General features: G+C 41.4%; 1 protein-coding gene across 5 annotated transcripts in view; it reads right to left on the bottom strand.

Moving 5' to 3' along the window:
* Positions 1–18,312, bottom strand: part of SH3KBP1 (SH3 domain containing kinase binding protein 1) — a 328,918-nt gene that overhangs the window by 56,590 nt on the left and 254,016 nt on the right. For all 5 annotated transcript variants that reach the window (XM_059680558.1, XM_059680554.1, XM_059680555.1 and 2 more), the window contains one exon: positions 10,062–10,169. In XM_059680558.1, the coding sequence (XP_059536541.1) occupies positions 10,062–10,169 (108 nt within the window). The remainder of the gene's footprint in view (positions 1–10,061; positions 10,170–18,312) is intronic.

Here is an 18,312-nt window from a genome sequence, read left to right as displayed (position 1 = left end):
CTCAGATGGACAAATGAAATACCATTTCGCCCTTTTTAAATTTGTAATAGCCTTCTGGAAAAGTTCAGCTCAGCAAAAAATGGCCTGAAACCAGCAAGCACAATGGTTCTCCTACGCTGCAAACGCATTTGCAATTAAGATTCAATCTGCTGAATAACCAACTGATTCAAAGAGTCACTGGGGTGGCTTTAAATCAGATCTTCTCTGGATGTGGGACCTTCAACAAAATTCAGGCTCAGGGGCTGGTGCAACTGGGTGGGGTTCTAAACCTGCTGCCCCTTTCCCTCCCAAGGCTGCCAGCATGGACCCCCTCAGACCAGCTGAATGCTGGAAACTGGAATGGTATTTCTTTGCTTATCAGTCACTTGTTTTACTCTCAAATCTTGTTACTCTATAGGTGACAGAGGTAGCAATGCAATCAATGGCATCCATTCCTGAACTGGTTCTAGAGTATCTCCTTGCTCACCAGGATTGACTGTAGGAGAGAGATGGTCAGGTAGAGATCAGCAAATGAATCTTCCCATCCTCGGCTCTTTATTAGCTGGGTGATTTAGCCAAGTTACCCTTGAGTAAGCAGTTTAGATGGTGGGCAAGAGGTGGGGCTTCAGAATCTGTCATTAAAAATCAGGGCTCTTTGCCCTGGCTGGTTTTGCTCAGTGGTTAGAGCATCAGCCTGAGGACCCAAGGGTCTCTGATTCCATTCTCAGTCAAGGGCATGTACCTCGGTTGCAGGTTGAACCCCAGTCCTGGTCAGGGTGCCCGGGAGGCAACCAGCTGATGTGTTTCTCACATCGATGTTTCTCTCTCTCTCTCCCCCTCCTCTCTCCCTCCCACTCTCTGGAAAAAATATCTTCGGGTGAGGATTAGAAATAAAAATCCTGGCTCTTTCAGTTAATTAGCATGGACACTGGGCAAGTGACCTCACTTAGCTAATCATTCTCTTCTGTAAAATGGCAATAATATTACCTCCCTTGTAAAGAGAAGACAATTTCAAAGCAGAGGGAGTCAGTAAGCACTGCCTTGTTTAATCCTCATAACAACTCCATAAGCAGTGATATTATTATGCCCATTTTGCAGATGAAATAATTGAAGCCTAGAGAGATGAAGGCATTTCCCCAAGTCACCAGGCTATTAAATGGAGTAAGGGACTAGAAGTCTAGCCTAGAACTGTCTGACCCACAGAGTGCTCTTTCTTAATCATTATGAAGGGTCCATCCTGCCAGAGAGCATTCACAAGACAAACTATCACGTGGCTGTAAACCACACACAGTCTACAAAAGCACAAGGAGCTGTAGCTTATTAAAGATGAAAAAAAAAGCCACACAACCAGAATGGGTATCAAATTGCAGCTACAGTATGAGCTTAACTAGGTTATAATACACACGGAAAAAGAATAGAAAACAAGAAATTTATAGTGATCTCTAGAATTATGAGTGCATACATGCGTGTGTTTCCTTAATATTTTTCTGTCTTGTCTACATGCATACAGATTTTATTATTTCAGAAAAAGAAAGCTACTCAAAGGCCACCTCTTCTTGCACATAGGCTCCCCCCATGGATGTTCCAGTTCACAGATCTTACACTACTTTTTCCCCTTTTGCCAGCTCCTTCTAGATCTCTACCCCAACTCCTTCCCTTTTCTGTTTTTGTATAAATTAGACTGGGGACAGCTGTGTGTTTACCTAATAAAGTTATCATTGAAGCTCTGCCAATTACCCTTCCTTTACCTCAAGATCTGAGTAATTTCTTATTCACGAAACTGCCAACACCCTGTGGCCTAATTCTTCCCAGCCAAGCCCCAACAAAGCCTACCCCACAGAAGTCTTCCTCACCTTCTGTTGGTTTAAAAACTTTTATAACCAACTTCACATGAGCCTCTTCTTGCTGAGGCCGTTCCCCCAGCAACCCTGCCTCAAACCACAGGGCCCCAAATAAAAAAAAGACAACTGCAAGTCATCATACTTTCCCAAGATGACTTGCAAAGAACAAAAACCTTGAGTGTTGTGTCACCTTTGGTATGTAGCAGACATGAAATGTGACAGGGCAGAGCAGAGGGGCACCAAGGGAATTGTTGGGCTAACAGACAGCGTGTGAAAAGTGTGCTTGTGGCAAGTGCATGCTTGAATGTGGCAAAGGAAGGAGGCAGAGGTGTGGGGTTTTGTTTGGAGCCCTGGCAGCTGCGGAGGCAGGTGGAGCAGTTTTGAAAGGAAGGAGCAGTTTGTGAGCTGTCTGTCTTGCATCCACTACACTTGATCAACGCTGGCCAGATGCCTGATTTGCTTATTAGCAGAGTAGGTTTACAGGTTGTCCTTTTTGTTTTCCTTGACTGACTTCACTCCAATTCCATCAAACTTAGCCTTTCTGCCTCCTTCTGTGAGAAATGATGACACATTTTCAAATAAGATGTCTTTCAAGGTCATTTTAAACAAAAATCAGGGCCAGGGTTCCATGTAGCTCTAGACCAACCCCCAAATAATTGATGAAGAATTGTACATGAGCCTACATTGATTTTTTATTATTATAATGTAATGTAATGGGAAGATAGGGCAGTGATAACTGAAAGGCAGTCTGGGTAAATCTGTAGCCAAATGTGACAGTCAAAAATTCATCACAGGAGTTCACAATTCTCATATGAAAAGACGTAAGCTTATCACTTAGTTAATTTCCCCCAAAATGTCCAATTGTGACTGGACAAAGAAGATGGGACTACAGGGCCCTCCAGGTTAAGCAGTAGGTCAACATTTACTCTGTGAGGTTTACCAGTGTTAACCTGTAAAGTGTGCAGACAAAAACATCTTCAACTCAGGTGAGTATTTTAAGTCATGGATTTTTATTCTATTTATTCTCTTTATGCCCCTCTGCCCCCCACGGTGAAAGTAAAGGACTCCGACTCCAAACTCAGGTGGCTTCAGCCTGCTCAATTTGCAGGTAGATGCTGAAAACAGAGGACCTTAGTGTTATGCTGAGGCCTAGAGGGGCATATCAACAGCTAGGTGGTAGCCAAAGTGGCCCCAGAGCTCACTTCTCTCAATGTCCAGACTGTAGCAATTCATTAAAAAAAGTGCCAACATAAAAATGTTCAGAACAAAATCAATGAGCCAACATCTTCTGATTTAGGGGATCGCATAATACCTCCTGAGGTCTTCACATAATACAGTGCACGTAGGCCTGTGTTTAGAGCTGTTGGCTTGGACAGAGAAGCAACAAACAACATCCTTCAGCACACATAAAAACTAGATTCAATTTCTTACATTACCAGGAAGGAAATAGATATGAATGTTCTGGAGTGAAGACAGCAGAAAGGCAAGTTTTGCTTCCTGCTGAGGGATTTCAGAAATGACTCTGCCCCTTGTTTGGCAAGTCTGGCCAGTCCCAAATGAAAGAGTTCATCATCTGGCTCAACCATCCTCCCTGGCAGGAATTTTCATTCACCACTTGGTCTCTTGAGCCAGTCTGTCTTCAACACTGTGGCCCCAAATATTTTGGGGGACTTTTGTTAGAGGAATGTGGTAAGGTTCCGCAAGTAAATTTTAGCTTGATGTGGGGCCTTGGGAAGTCCATCTCCAGGCATTTGGCTAAGTTCTCTGGAGGTTTCTGTGTTTGAGGCTGGAGAGGGTGATACAAATGGATAGTTCCTGACCAGGGTACCCCTCATGGAAGTTTCTCCTCTGCCCTTTTCTCCCCTGTTCCTGGTGGATTGACAATACATTTGAGGTGTGCAGCTGGGGCAATACTCGGGATTACATTGTCTATAACTGACCCTCTGCACCCTACAGAGTCCCCAGCATGGGAGATCCTCGCGAGCTACTACAGAACCTGCTCTTGGCAGGGTCTCTCTCGAGTTTCCTCTCCTTATCCTCTAGCCTGGTGGCCTATATCTATTGTCACCCGCTTAGCTGGGCCCATCCAGATTGCTGGCCTATAGGGTAGTCACCCAGGCTTTGGTATTCAGCTTCTCCCTAAGATACTCTCCCAGTTCAACCCTTGGCTCATTCATTTGCTCCATCCACCCCACCCTGAAAATGATGCCTTAACTCCATGCCCAGACCTCATGTCTGGATGGAAGGACCTGGACCCCCCTTTGTCTGGGAAGAGAAATCTGACAAGGATCTCTGCTTCCCACTTCCTCTTCTTTCTTACTAGTATAGGAGAGAGTAGCAAGGAGTAGAAGAGAGACAGAGAAAGGGAAGTTATACCTTGTCATGAAATGACCAAAGGACAAAGGATTCCTGATTGCAACCATGTGCCATGCACGCTGCTATGGACTGAACGCTTGTATACTGAATGAATCCAAAATTCATATGTTGAAACTTAATCCTCAATGTGCTCATGTGTAGAGTAGTTCATTCTGGTGGAGACCTCATAAATGGGACTGGTGCCCTTATAAAAGAGACCCCAGAGAACTCCCTTAACTCTTCTACCATGTAAGGATACAGTGAGAGGATACCTGTCTATGAACCAGGAAGTGGGCCTGCACCAGATGCCAAATCTGCTAGCACCTTAATCTTGGACTTCCCAGCTTTCAGACTGTGAGAAATAAATTTATGTTGTTTATAAGCCATTGAGTCTATGGTATTCTGTTATAGAAGCCCAAATGGACTAAGATACATGAAGGAGAAGCTCAGGGCATGGGCTCTGCTTTCAAGGAGAATATAGTTCAGATGGAGTGATGAGAGAGTATAGTGAATGAGGGGCTCAACTGGGAGAGAATAGGATGCAAGTACAAATGGAGAAGACAGAAGGAGCACCATCCAGGCCACTTCAGGGAAGCTTAGTTAGAGCTCTGTCATTAGGCCATGCTTAGGTGACATTAATGCCTTGACAATCCCCACCTCTGCAGGTGAAAGTACCCAGGAAACTAAATGTACAGATAAATAATATTATAGGTTAATTTTTCCATACTGCTGGTTATTAGGAGCACATATTTGTTTCTTTTTGGAAGACTAAATACAGGGAAATAATTTATTGGACATCTTTGAAAATTGGAAAGAACAGTGGTTCTCAAAAGGCTGAAAAACATGACTAGGAGCAAAGAAAATTTTGACTGAGAACAGTTCTATAAACTGAGTTGTCAGATGATAGGGGCTAAGGAAAGGAGCCTAAGAACTGGGAAAAGAGTGCAGTCAGCGTTAAGCCAGAAAAATTCACCTATGGTGGATTAGCCCTTATGCAAATCAAGGAAGGGACTTGCTTTCCTGTAAAAGTTGGAACCTGCAAAACTCCTGCTGAGTGATCTAGAACGATCTTAAGAGTTGTAGTTGAGTAGAAGGATCTTAAGGTTGGCACTCAATTGTAATTGTGAACATGGTACACCTACTTGATTGTACCATGATGTGTCTGAAAATTGATATTGAATAGGAAGGGTCTGGTCAGGCATGAAAACAGAAGAATGGAGAGTTGCTGAGGCCAATGGTGCGATGCTCTTGCAAGCCCCATGTGGGTTTAGCTGAATTCAACATAGAGTTCCCTTGGCAAGCCTTTCCCTCTGGTGCTTGAGGGGGCCTCAAGCTATACCTGTGAGGGCCTACATGAGAACAACTAGCTCCTCTTTCTTTCAGTCATTGCTCTCCAAGAAAGCACCAAATAAATGATGGTTTTCTATAGAATCTGGTTTCTAAGGAATCAGGCCCATGGGGAACAAATGCCCAAGACATGCAGACCCACGTGTTCCAGATGGGCTGATGTTCTGTTCTTGTTGCAATTTGTAAGCTGGCAGTCTGCTCCTGAGTAAGCCTCTGTGAGTTGGCAAATGTGAGCATGCATCAGTCACGGACATGTTTAAAAATCTTTGAATGTGGGTTTCTGTGTCCCTAGGGCTAAGAGGCAGACCCTCCTGCCCTGTTGAACATTAACTAAGGAAACTATGGGAACCTGAGCAACACCCAGTTCCTGACATGGCACAAACTCAGAAGAGCCGTCCATGTTAGAACTATAATATCCTCTGGTGATTTTCACAGTTTCTCTTAAAAGGACTGAGGCCTGAGACTTTCTTAAAACACTATCTTTCAGAAACATTTTTCTTTCAGAGAACCTCTTCTAATTCAATGACAGTGCAAAGTTGTTTCTGCTGTTCTTGAGAGCCCACGGTCCCCGTTTTCCTTTAGTAATAATGACAGAGCACTGCTTCATTAGAGCTCTCGGAACATTGAATCTTTCCATTCTGATATTCAATTTTACTGTCAAGGCTCAAAATAAACAGACAGCCATTGAATTTAGGTTCTCTGGTAAATAGCCTACATAATCACTCTAAAATATGTACCAACAGATCAGCGGCTGTTCTCCGGGAATATCTTGAGGAAAAGCCCCATAGTGTCACTCTCTGAAAGGAAGACTGTCAAGAATTCCAAAAGGCCTGTGGTAACCACTCCAGCAGAAAGTATACTAGCCTTGTGGGGATGCTTCAGTGATGCCTACTGATTCAAGAGGTCTGCTGTTGAATAAATGCTGTTTGCTGCTGTCTACCCTAATCATCACAGATCATCGTCTTTTCTGGGTGAATGACTACAACCCCAGCCACTGGCAAGACAAGATCACATTTGCTAAAACTAGTGGCAGAATGGTGTTTCAGATTCTGTCGTTCACATAGTGCCTTTGTGTTAATGAATCTAACCATCTTTACATAGTTGACTCAGCAAACAACAGCCTCATCTCCAGTCACGTCATCATCACGAACTCACCAATACTCTGGGTGCAGCAATAAAGGCTGGTATAACAACCAATGCCAAGCTGGTTGGCTGGTTTTATAGGCCAGAAAGGATGAAAAAGTATGCGATACTTTGAATTTTCTAAAAGCTAAATGTCACATTATACAATCACTTCTCAGCTGTAGGTGTTGCTTTGTCTGACAGATATGGCTATTGTTTCTCTAAAACTGAGTGTTCTGCTTCTTAGGGACAAGATTAAAAGATATATCAAAGAGCTTTTGGCTGCTTGTCTCAGGTTGGAGAGATGCCCATGGGGTTCCAAAAAGTATGCATGCCTCAACAAGCAAGCCAAGATGAGTCTACTCATCACTGACAACTTCACTCTTTCAGTGGAAATCTTCCCTTAATACATTATATAACAAAGCAGGGCTTTTAGAAAGTATACCATGGAGCCTCTCTCACCTGAGTGAATTTATTGCTCCACTAAAATATGACTGGGAACTAGAAGGCAGGGTGCCATCATGTAGGCAACCAGAGGCTTTTCCCATTTGTCAAAAGAATGATCCAGACTTTATCTTAGCCTTCAAAATTATATTACCTCAATCAGAACCAGGAAGGTGGCAAATGTCAAATAGGACAGCATACTTGCTCATTCCTTAGCCAAAGAGAGAAGAGTCACCATGAAGGTATTGGCATTTAAATGCTTCAGAGTGTGACCACCTTATATCAGGCTTGCAAAGATCAGTTGCCCTAGTCAGTTTGGCTCAGTGGATAGAGTGTTGGCCTACAGATTGAAGGGTCATGGGTTTGATTCAGATAAAGGGCACGTACCTCAGTTGCAGGCTCAATCCCCAGTCCTGGGTATGTGGGGGAGGCAACCAATTGATGTGTATCTCTCATATTGATGTTTCTCTCTCTCTGTATCACTCCCCCCTCTCTCCCACTCTTTCCAAATATCAATGGAAAAATATCCTCGGGTGAGGCTTAAAAAAAAAAGATAGGTGATAAGGGTGAGACATGCAGTCTACAAGACCCTCTTGCCTCTACTCCCTAGGAGAGGCACACATCAGTGCCCTTTTAGAAAAATGTGACATGTTTCTACAACTCTGAATAGAAGACCTACTGCTCAATTCTAAGTGTACAAGGGCATCAACCGTGTATACTCTTTACTTCCCATCAGCCAGCACGGAGGCCAGCCCAGAGAAGGAACCCAACAAATACAGAGTGAATAAATGAACATAAAATATAATTGTCATAAAGCAGATCCTGAAAAATATAAGAAATAACATGAAGATTATGTCATTCGTGCTTACTTGTCTCTACAAATATATTTTATAAAGCACTGTATTTCTTTTTAAAGACTATAAAACTTCTTAGATTCATTGGGATTCCCATAGAAGTTCACTAAGATACCAACAATAATTTTGTGTTGACTTGACCAGCTGAAGTAAAAAGAACCAGAGTCAGATTTCTATTATTAATGCACAGTTTTAGCTGGAGCCTTCCCACATTTGTAGTAATAATAATTACAAAGACTTGGAATAGTTCACATGTATGGGACATTTACCAAGTACCAGGTGCTATGCTAAGGAATTCATATGCATAATCTCAGATAATCTTTTCAAGAGTTCAACAGGGAAGGTACAATTTTTCTCTCAACTGAGGCTTAGAGCTATTCAGTAAGTTGACCTTGAACTGAACAAGTAAGTGACAGAGCCAGGATTCAAACCCATGTCTATCAGATGCTACAGTCTAGAGCAGCCGTGGGCAAACTACGGCCCGCAGGCCGGATCCGGCCCATTTGAAATGAATAAAACTAAAAAAAAAAAAAAGACCGTATCCTTTTATGTAATGATGTTTACTTTGAATTTATATTAGTTCACACAAACACTCCATCCATGCTTTTGTTTCGGCCCTCCGGTCCAGTTTAAGAACCCATTGTGGCCCTCAAGTCAAAAAGTTTGCCTACCCCTGGTCTAGAGCCACAACCACTATACTCTATAAATGTTTGCCAAACTTCATTTCTGTGTCTTATTGTTTCAAAACATTTACTATCTAGTTGTGACTAAGTGTTAGCATCTGTTTTTGTCAGGGATGATTCTGTCAACTGATACCCACCACTGTGATCAACTGTCATCAGTAAAAAAGGCTCAAGTGAGTTTGCTTGATGGAAAATTTCTTTACAGAATGGTGAGCTCTTCCCTGTTCTGTGAATTTATCCCTCTCCTAAAATATGACTGGGAACTAGAAAGTAGGGCGGTTATCACTTAAATAGATACCTGCTCCTATACCAGCACTTCCAACACTAATTTGCAAACAGATCACCTAAGGATCTTGTTAAAATGCAGGTTCTGATGTACCAGGTCTAGGGTGTGGTCTGAGTATTTCTAAAAGGCTACTGGTAATGCTAATCAAGTGTGGTCCATGGACCAGCAATAAGTATCAAGGATCTAGAAAACACTAGAAAGCAGAATCTAGATTCTCTGGACCCCAAACTTAATTCCAAGAGAGAATAATAGGTGTGGAATAGAACATCCTTCAGCTAAACAATAAAAGAAAGTAAGCTAGAAAAAGCCTAAAGGGTGTGGCCCTAGGCTTCAAACCAATCTAACAATCTGCAGGGCATAATCCCGGTGGGCATTGACACCATCTAGCTTCTTGAACAATTATATCCATTCATATAAGCTGCACCTACACCATCAATGCTGTTTAGTATCCTTGGTAACGAATGCTCCAGAACTGTAGCTATCCTTTTCAAACCTCAGCTCCATGGGAATCGTGATGGGTCAAGTTAAGTTCATGGTCCAGTAACAGAGCCCTCAGGGGCATGAAGAGGGGCCTCGGCCAAGAATAAGTCATGTGAAAGCCTGAGCAAAGAGCCCTGAGGTGCAGAACAGGATGAGTAAGACCAAATCGCTGACCCCTTATAATGTAAAGTGCTTCTAACTTTTTAATATTTCTTGTTACATGGTCAGCAGAGAAACAATATACCTGAAGTGAGGCAAGCAAAGATGGACTGGCTCGTTTAAACAACAGCATCATGTAACAGGATTCCACAAAGAAATAAACCACAGATCAGAGCTGTATATATATATATATATGTATACATGTCCATATAGGTGCATATATACACACATAGTATAAGATTAGCAGGCCTCACTCTGCAGCCTTAGTTTCACAATGTGTTTTTCAGCCACTTCACCACCCTCAAGGACCTGCTACATGAACACTGGCAGTCCACTTACCAAATGGAGCCCCCAAGGGTTCTTGACATTTATTTGGGTGCTTAAATGTGCAGGTATTATACCCAGTGCTTTACATACATTATATTATTTATTCATGCAACAAGCCTATAATAGGGATCACTGTTTCCAGCCAACAGATGAGGAAACCGAGATCAAAGCCACAAAGACTTACATTCCCCTCCTTCTCAAAGTCAGGTGGAAGCAACTTCACGAAGTTATCAGGGAACACTCCTCGTCTGCCGTTGAGCTCTCCTTCCCACCAGCCTACATCGATGCAATCCTAGGAAACAGAAGAGCAGAGAATGAGAAATGGGGCAAGCATGCTCCAGACAGATCTGACATCCCTTTTAGAGAGAACAGAGGCCCTTTCCTTGAGGCCACTATCTATGCAACAATGGTTACTAAGACAAAGTCAGCGCAAACCCCAGAGTCAGATGGGAGAACAAAAGCTTAAGTGTGCTAGAGCTTCTGGATGGGACTCAAAACCCACTGCTGCTTTTAGATGCCCTGAATCAAAAAGATCTTTTTCCCCCCTTTAAATATTTTGGAAGATATGGGTTTTCTTCATTTTAATTTTACTGAAATAAAAATATTTCATTAACTGCAAATGTGCTTTAGAAAACATCACATGCACAAAGATCCTCTTTGATTAGCTGGCCGCAAAGTGTGTCGAAATTAAAGAGGGCTTTCCGACAGGCAGCCAAGCATAAGAAAAATTATACGTTCCACAAGCTCATTAATGTACTGCTGTCCTTCACCTTCTCCTTTCTATGTTGATGAGACACAGTTGTCAACATGAAAAGCCTTTCTTCCACCTTACAGAACTCATTGTTTGCTTACTAAATAAATGAGTAAATATATTTATCTTCCAGATCAAACCTGCTTCCCCTTGAGTAATCCCTATTCTGTTCATTCACTTGTCAAACACTTATTAAGTGCCTACTCTGTGCCAGGTGCTAGGGAGAGAACAAGAGCCAGCCTTTTCCAAATTTCTATCCTGAGCCTAATGGCCTCATGGTTCTCCTTATGCCACAGAATCACTTCTATTTTCCTCCATATCCAATTGGTTGGACATCTGATTTGTTCTAGTTTTATAACCTATCTCACATTTGTCTTCTGGGTCCAATTCCACTTCTACCACTTCAATCCAAGGCTCACCTGGCCTGCTGTAAATCTCCTCACTTGGGCATTTCTTCCTGCCCTGTGTACATACAATACACACACTGCTGTCAAGCATGCATCCTTCAGGAAAAATCTGATCCTCAGACTGTATCAACAACTTCCAGCTAAAGTCCAAAATGAATAAAGGCTTTCAAAAAAATACTAGGAACATGGAGGACTTTTAAAGTTACATCTGAAGCAGCAAATGCTCAAGAAAGTGAGGAAATCATGCTCAGGGCTCATGGAGAGACCTACTCATGGTCCTCCACAATACCAGGGCCAGGAGGGCTCAAGTGGCAGATGTGCAGCTGGCCTAGGACTTGGCTGTCAGGCCCTGGAGGTCCATGGCTTATGTAATTCACTTGTGCCTTGCTAGATCATACATTCCAGCAAGGTGAGGAACACATGTCACTTTTCACCATTATACCCCCAGTCCATTTCACAATGCCAGATAGAATAAATATTTGTGGGATCAATGAAGACTCTTTATAATCCTGAGTTCTGTGATCTCCTGCTGTTTAATACTTGGATTGCTGCAGGACAAGATAGCCTCTGCATAACTTAACTTATGATGATTCTGCACAAGTTAACATAAGGCCCACCTCAGGTGAGAAGTGATCATCAGCATCCCTTCCCCCAATGTCTTCTGTTACAAGGGTAAACTGAACTTTCAGAAGAGAATATGGGTTTTAGAAATGGGTCCTTAATCACAGACCAAATACCAGTCCCAACCAACACCACAAAAGAGACACTTGAAGCAATCAAGTTCAGATTTACCCAGAACAATACAAGATTCAAAAGACTTCCAACATGAGAGCATGCTTATCTTCCTTGGAAAATGACAATGAGAAGTCCAGGTAAGTATTCTGGTCCTGACTTCATCACATCCCCTAAACCCGTGGTCGGCAAACTGCGGCTTGCGAGCCACATGCGGCTCCTTGGCCCCTTGAGTGTGGCTCTTCCACAAAATACCACGTGCAGGCGCGCACGTACAGTACGATTGAAACTTCATGGCCCATGCGCAGAAGTCGGTTTTTGGCCTGGGAGAGTCTATTTTGAAGAAGTACTGTTGATATTTGGCTCTATTGACTAATGAGTTTGCCGACCACTGCCCTAAACGATTTAGCATCAGTCCCCAAAGAAGGGATCATGAACAGGGGTGGTGGTGGCAGGATGTGATGATGGCTTCTGAGGCTCTTCTAACCCTGAGATGTTATGTCATGAACAATATCAGAAAAGTTTATGGGGTTGGAATTTGTTTACAATTAAGTGTTAGAAATTGTTTTAGTTATTAGGATCTGCTTCTGAGGAAATGCCTGGCACATTTTTTCCTCCTCTTTCTCTGGATAAGTCCTTCTCATCTTCAAAACCCACTTGAAACTGACCTTTAGGAAGGTGACTATGATGAGTGCTTTATCTTTTCTCTAACACTCTATTTTAATTTGCACTTCATGATATTCAATTCAACAGATAGCTATTAAATGCAAAATATGCTTAGGTTGCTCTGTAGGCACTGAACATTAAACATGCAGAGAACATTAAACCCAGAGAGTTTAGAGATTTACATGAAAGACAGACACACAATATTATACAAGGTCCTTTTTGGTAAACCGGTATTAACCAAGAGATCTGGTACCAAAGAGTAGAGAATCATTAATAGCTTTTCAAAAAATCTTAAATCTTTTCATGTGTGAAGGGTTTGCTTATGTGAGGACTGGACTTCCCTTCACAATCGTTTCTGATCATTTGATAAGAGAATTATGCCCACAAAAGTCACTCAAATATTGTTTAGTACTACATTTCCAGATAGATAGATAGATAGATAGATAGATAGATAGATAGATAGATAGATAGGGAAACAGCAATGATTGAGAATCATTGATAAGCTGCCTCCTACTGGGGATCCAGCCCATAACCCAGGTATGTGCCCTGACTGGGAAGCGAACCATGACCTCCTCGTTTATAGGTCGACACTCAACCACTGAGCACACCAGCTGGGCTGTTACATTTCTTTTTAAATGTGATTTGACTTTGGATGGGTAAACACACAATGTAATATACAGATAATATATCATAGAATTGTATACTTGAAGCCTATATAAATTGAAACCCCTATTTACTTTTTTAAAAAGGCTTTTTTCAAACTTTCTGAATGGTGCAAATCCATGCTTTGCCTTAGCCTTATGCAAGCAGTAACCCAAGAACCACTGTAATGAAGCCTTTTGCTTTGTATGTGAGAGAAAATAATGAAATTGTAATAAGCAAAAGCATATTCAGAATAACTTTAGTACTGATGCATGCCTACAGGGGAAAACAGTGCATCTCACATTATAGTTATTATATCTCCCATCAATGGTGAATGGCTCATCTATACTTTGCTTTTTAGAGAAAACACTAACAGTCCTAATTATTGCATAATTCAAGGTAAGAGAGGGAAAGAACAAGACAGAACACAATCTACTTGTTCTGATTAGTATAAGAACAAATACAAGGCTCGTGGATGAGATAAGTACATTAAAAAAGAAAAGTGAGTGGTTGAGTATCAGCCTATGAAGCAGGAGGTCATGGTTCAATTCCAGATTAGTGTATATGCCCAGTTGCAGCCTCGATCCCCAGTGTGGGGCATGCAGGAGGCAGCCAATGAATGATTCTCTCTCATCATTAATGTTTCTATCTCTCTCTTCCTCTCCCTTCCTCTCTGAAATCAATAAAAATATATTTTTAAAAAAGAAAATTTCCAATGTGACTTAGAATACAAAGAAAAGTGAAAATGCAGGACAGAAAGCAGCTTCAGGTCAAGGTGCCAGCAGTGAGATGGAGACTTACAGAGAACCAAGGCATTATTTTTCTAGCAAAAGAAGCTAATTTAAAGGAAACAGAAACAATTTTGATAGCAAAATGAGAAGTGAAAATAAGTCCCCCTCAACAAACCAGACAAAACAACTAGCCTTTGATGGCAGAGATGAAGAGAGAATTATTAGTACAAGGGCTGTGCTTCCCGTAATGTAAAAGAACAGCAAATTCAATTTATTTACTGAGGATGTGAAATATGCAGGACAGGAGAGGAATTCAAGGGTAAAAAAAAAATATTGTATCCTCATGGGACTTCCAAGTTCAGAGCCTAGTGGAAGATGCAGACACAGTGAATCGATATGGCACAGAAACACCAACAAGAGTGCTAGGCTGGATTTCAAAACAAGTGGGACCCTGAGAAGCTGGGCAGCCTGGAAGGAAAGAATGAGGGCAAGAACTGAGATGATGAGAAGGGTCAAGGGCAAGATCACCAAGTGTGAGGAAAGGAAGACAGTGGGAATTGGGTCACAGAACAAAATATTCAAGAATTGGTGCTTAGAGTTCTGGCTGGTGTGGCTCAGTGGATTGTCATCCCATGCACCAAAAAAGTCACTGGTTTGATTCCTGGTCAGGGCACATACCCAGGTTGCAGGCTTGATCTCTAGTAGGGGGCGTGTAGGAGGCAGCCAATCAATTATTCTCTCTCATCGTTGATGTTTCTCTCTCTCATTCATGGAGAAAGTGAGTGTTGTATGATTTTGGTGTGGCTGTTAAGTGAGTCGTGGAGTGCCCAGAGGGGGTCTCACACCCTCAGCATCCCACCAGCAACACAGAAAGCGATGTTTAATATTTACTAATGAACGCCTTCTGCACGGAGCTTCAGGGGGGCTGTTGAGAGAAAGCTCCATGGAAGCCAGAACCCAGGAGCACTCAGCTCTGCCTTTGCTTGTTAACATCTCCCCAAGAGATGCAATTATTCTGCTTGGCTGGGATTTCTACTCAGAATTTCCAGCATCCCCATAAGTCGGTTACTAAAGCGGCTCGTCAGTACACAGTTTATGAGGTAACAGGGAGAAAAAGAAAGCTATGGTCTATCTCAGTGTCAGCAAAAATGCCTGGCAGACCACAATTAATGAGGGAAGCCGAGGAGACAGTCCCAGGGATAAGCCCACTCAAGAATATGTTACAGTCCAAATGTCAACATCCTTGGATCATGGAGGCTTAGGCAGTCATTAACTGTTTTGTGATACTGGCAAGTTATGACCTCAAAGAGTTCATCTACTTGTAAAAAAAATCCCGACTTTTTGTTGGGCAATAACAGACAAGTTTTGCTACAGTAGTTTCCGATTTTTTCATTTTACAATAGGAATAACAAAGGAATAACAGGTGAAGGGCATAGCCATGATCATTATGAAGGTCAAAGGTTAGCATATTGTAAAACTGGTAACAAAAGAAATCAATGAGTAACACACAAAAATCAGTAATCAAGCTTTCCTTTGGCCACATTAACTGAAAAATGTACTGATGTGTAAAAACTGTACAAATGATCCCTGACTTTTGATGATTCAACTTAAGAGTTTTTTACTTTACAATGGTGCAAAACCAATATGCATTCAGTAGAATACATACTTGAAATTTTGACCTTTTCCCAGGCTAGCGATATGTGGTATGATACTCTCTCGTGATGCTGGGCTGTAGTAGAGCTGCAGCTCCTAGTCAGCCATGTGATCATGAGGATGAACAACCAATACTGTACAGTGTAGTCATTGTGTTAGGTGATTTTTCCCAAATGTAGAGTAATATAATTGTTCTGAGCATGGATAAGGTAGGCTAAGCTAAGCTATGATGTTCCATAGGTTAGGTATATTAAATGCATTTTCAACTTAAGACATTTTTAAGTCATAATGGTTTTATCAGGATATAATTTCATAAGTCGAGGATCATTTGTATTCAGAAATGCCCTCATGTCTTTTATAAGCTACTCATATTATCCCTTGCATTTTCCTGCTTCTTCATACATCTAATAATTAGTTATTGTATAATCTTTAACAACTATAGTTAATAATAGTATGCTATATTGTTGATAGACTGGATTTTAGTGCCTTCCTTGCAAGAGTGTTGAGTTTTGTTATGGTGGGCAAGTTACTTGCAGATCAGTTTCACTTATCAAGGCTTGGTTTTAGACTTTGTTAGGATAGGTCTAGTGGAGTGCTATTCCTATGGCTTCCCTTTCTTGGTTCCCAATTGAATACCAGGCATTTTCAGCAAGGTTTTCCTATCCTGCTTGGACAGAACTCCAATCTCTCCCATCACTGGTGACGTCCGAAATAGCCACTCACATCACAGCTCACCCCCAATCACTGAACTTATTTTCTGCCAGGCCTGGTGGAGTCTTGCCCTATTGGTATGTAGCTTAACATTTGGTCAAAGATTCAAAGGACAACTATAAACAGACGTCTGGAGTTCTTTCTGTGTACAGCTTGCTACTTTGCAATTCCCACCCTGAAAATTCCAGGTACCTTCGTAGCCCTGAATTACAATTTATTTCCTCTATCCACTTTGTCTTCTGCTCTCTGTTTGGGCTCTACTGCTCTGTGCTACAAATTTAAAAGTACCCCCAGGCAAAAAACAAGGTTGATGTGGAGCTCACTTTATGCTTCTCCACTCTCAAGGATCACATCCCTGTACTGAGTATTGTCCAATGCCTAAAAACAACTGCTTGATGTATTTTGTCCGATTTTAAAGTTGTCCATGGCAGGCAGGTAAGTCTAATAAACTTTACTCCATCATAGCCATAACCAGAAGTTATGGTTTCACTTAAAAATATCGTTTCTTTAATTAGAATGAATTTATTTTGTTCTAGATATAATAGGACTTTAAACTCTATCTTTAAAAGTCTGAGCTATTTCAAGGTCTAATTCCCAAAAGATGTCCTAGAGAAAGAATTTCTGAAATGAAGATACATGCAGAGGTTTTTAATTATCCTGGAGTTTCCTTTACTAGTCATATGTACCCTTCTCTAACAAGGAAGGTGAACAATTCCCTAAGGAAAGTAGTCATTGTTAAACATCTTTATATGGAAAAGTTAAATACGTACAATAAATCAGTGCCTCCCAATCCTTTTTAGATAATGGCACACATATAAAATGATAATATTTTGATGACACACTGCTGAAGGCCAAACACTGTTAGAGATCATCAGCCCGGAGGGAGAGTCCAACCACCTAAGGCCCTTCCCATCCACCCTGAAGAGCTGAGGGGATCACTGTCCTACACTCCTATAACCCACTCCTAGCACATGGGTTAGGAAATGCTACAGGAGTAACCTTTGAGTCCAAATGTCACTAACGAAGAAATAAGGAAAAAAAAACACCTGAAACCAAATCTCAGGCCCCAGAAAGAGAACAGAGCTTTCTTCCACAGGTGTTAGGAGAGGCAGACAGGCAGGAATCAGGAAGGCCTGAATGGATTTTAAAGACCACACAGAACAGATGTCTCAAAAGGCCTCAGTGCTCATACTGTTTCCCGCTCAAAAAAAGATGCTTCTATCTGGAGCCTCTTCAGAGAACAGCACCCAACAGATATTGCCATATTAGCTCAACTCCAAGTTCACCATTCATATTGGGCATCTCCTGGAATTGTGGGACATGGCCATATCGTTTATAGACAACATTAAATAAGAATGCTTACTCATTTCATTATCTCATTTGCAGCTTAAATAATTTTAAGTCTCAGGAAATGTTTTTGCTTCTAGACTTTTTATAATAATAGAATGAAAGACTTTCTACCCCCATTAAATCACTTCAAAAATCAGTAAGCATGAGAAAAGGAAGTGTTTGTAGAGAGGGCCTTTCCTGTGTATTTATAATCTGGCTTAAGCATGACAAGAGACAATAACATCTGAGAGCATGGAAACAAATCATACACAAAATGCAAATCATTTAGGCAGCACTTTTACATTTTTGTCCATTTAAACATAATCATTTATATGAAGTTATGGAACAATGTTTTCAGAGAAACTTCTCATTTTTTACTTGTTAGGTTATTTACATTCAGGTGACCACTTAATGTTAAATTTTAAAAGCTATTAGTAATGGCACCTTCAGCTCACAGTTCACCTCTCAAGGATGTACATCCTATAGCTAAATTTTCATTTTCATTTATGTTTAGAGAATTGCATTGATACTGCATCCAAATACATGTTTTTCTTCTATTAAAGGGATAGCAGATATAATAAAAAATATTTTGCTTCATTGACAAAGACACTGGAAATTATAAAGCATCTTTCATTATTTTTAACAGACTTTCTTGGCCCCTGCACCACCTCTAAGAGACACAAAGAAAGTAGTAAGGGTGAGGGTGAGGGTAAGGGGAGTACAGTGGGGCCTTGACTTATGAGTTTAATTCGTTTGAGACCGAGCTCGTTAAGGAGCTCGTTAACTCAAATTACTCTATCAACTCAATGCAAA

This window comes from Myotis daubentonii, chromosome X (assembly GCF_963259705.1).
Source record: "Myotis daubentonii chromosome X, mMyoDau2.1, whole genome shotgun sequence".
Taxonomy (NCBI): domain Eukaryota; kingdom Metazoa; phylum Chordata; class Mammalia; order Chiroptera; family Vespertilionidae; genus Myotis; species Myotis daubentonii.
This window is presented reverse-complemented; position numbering and strand designations above follow the sequence as displayed.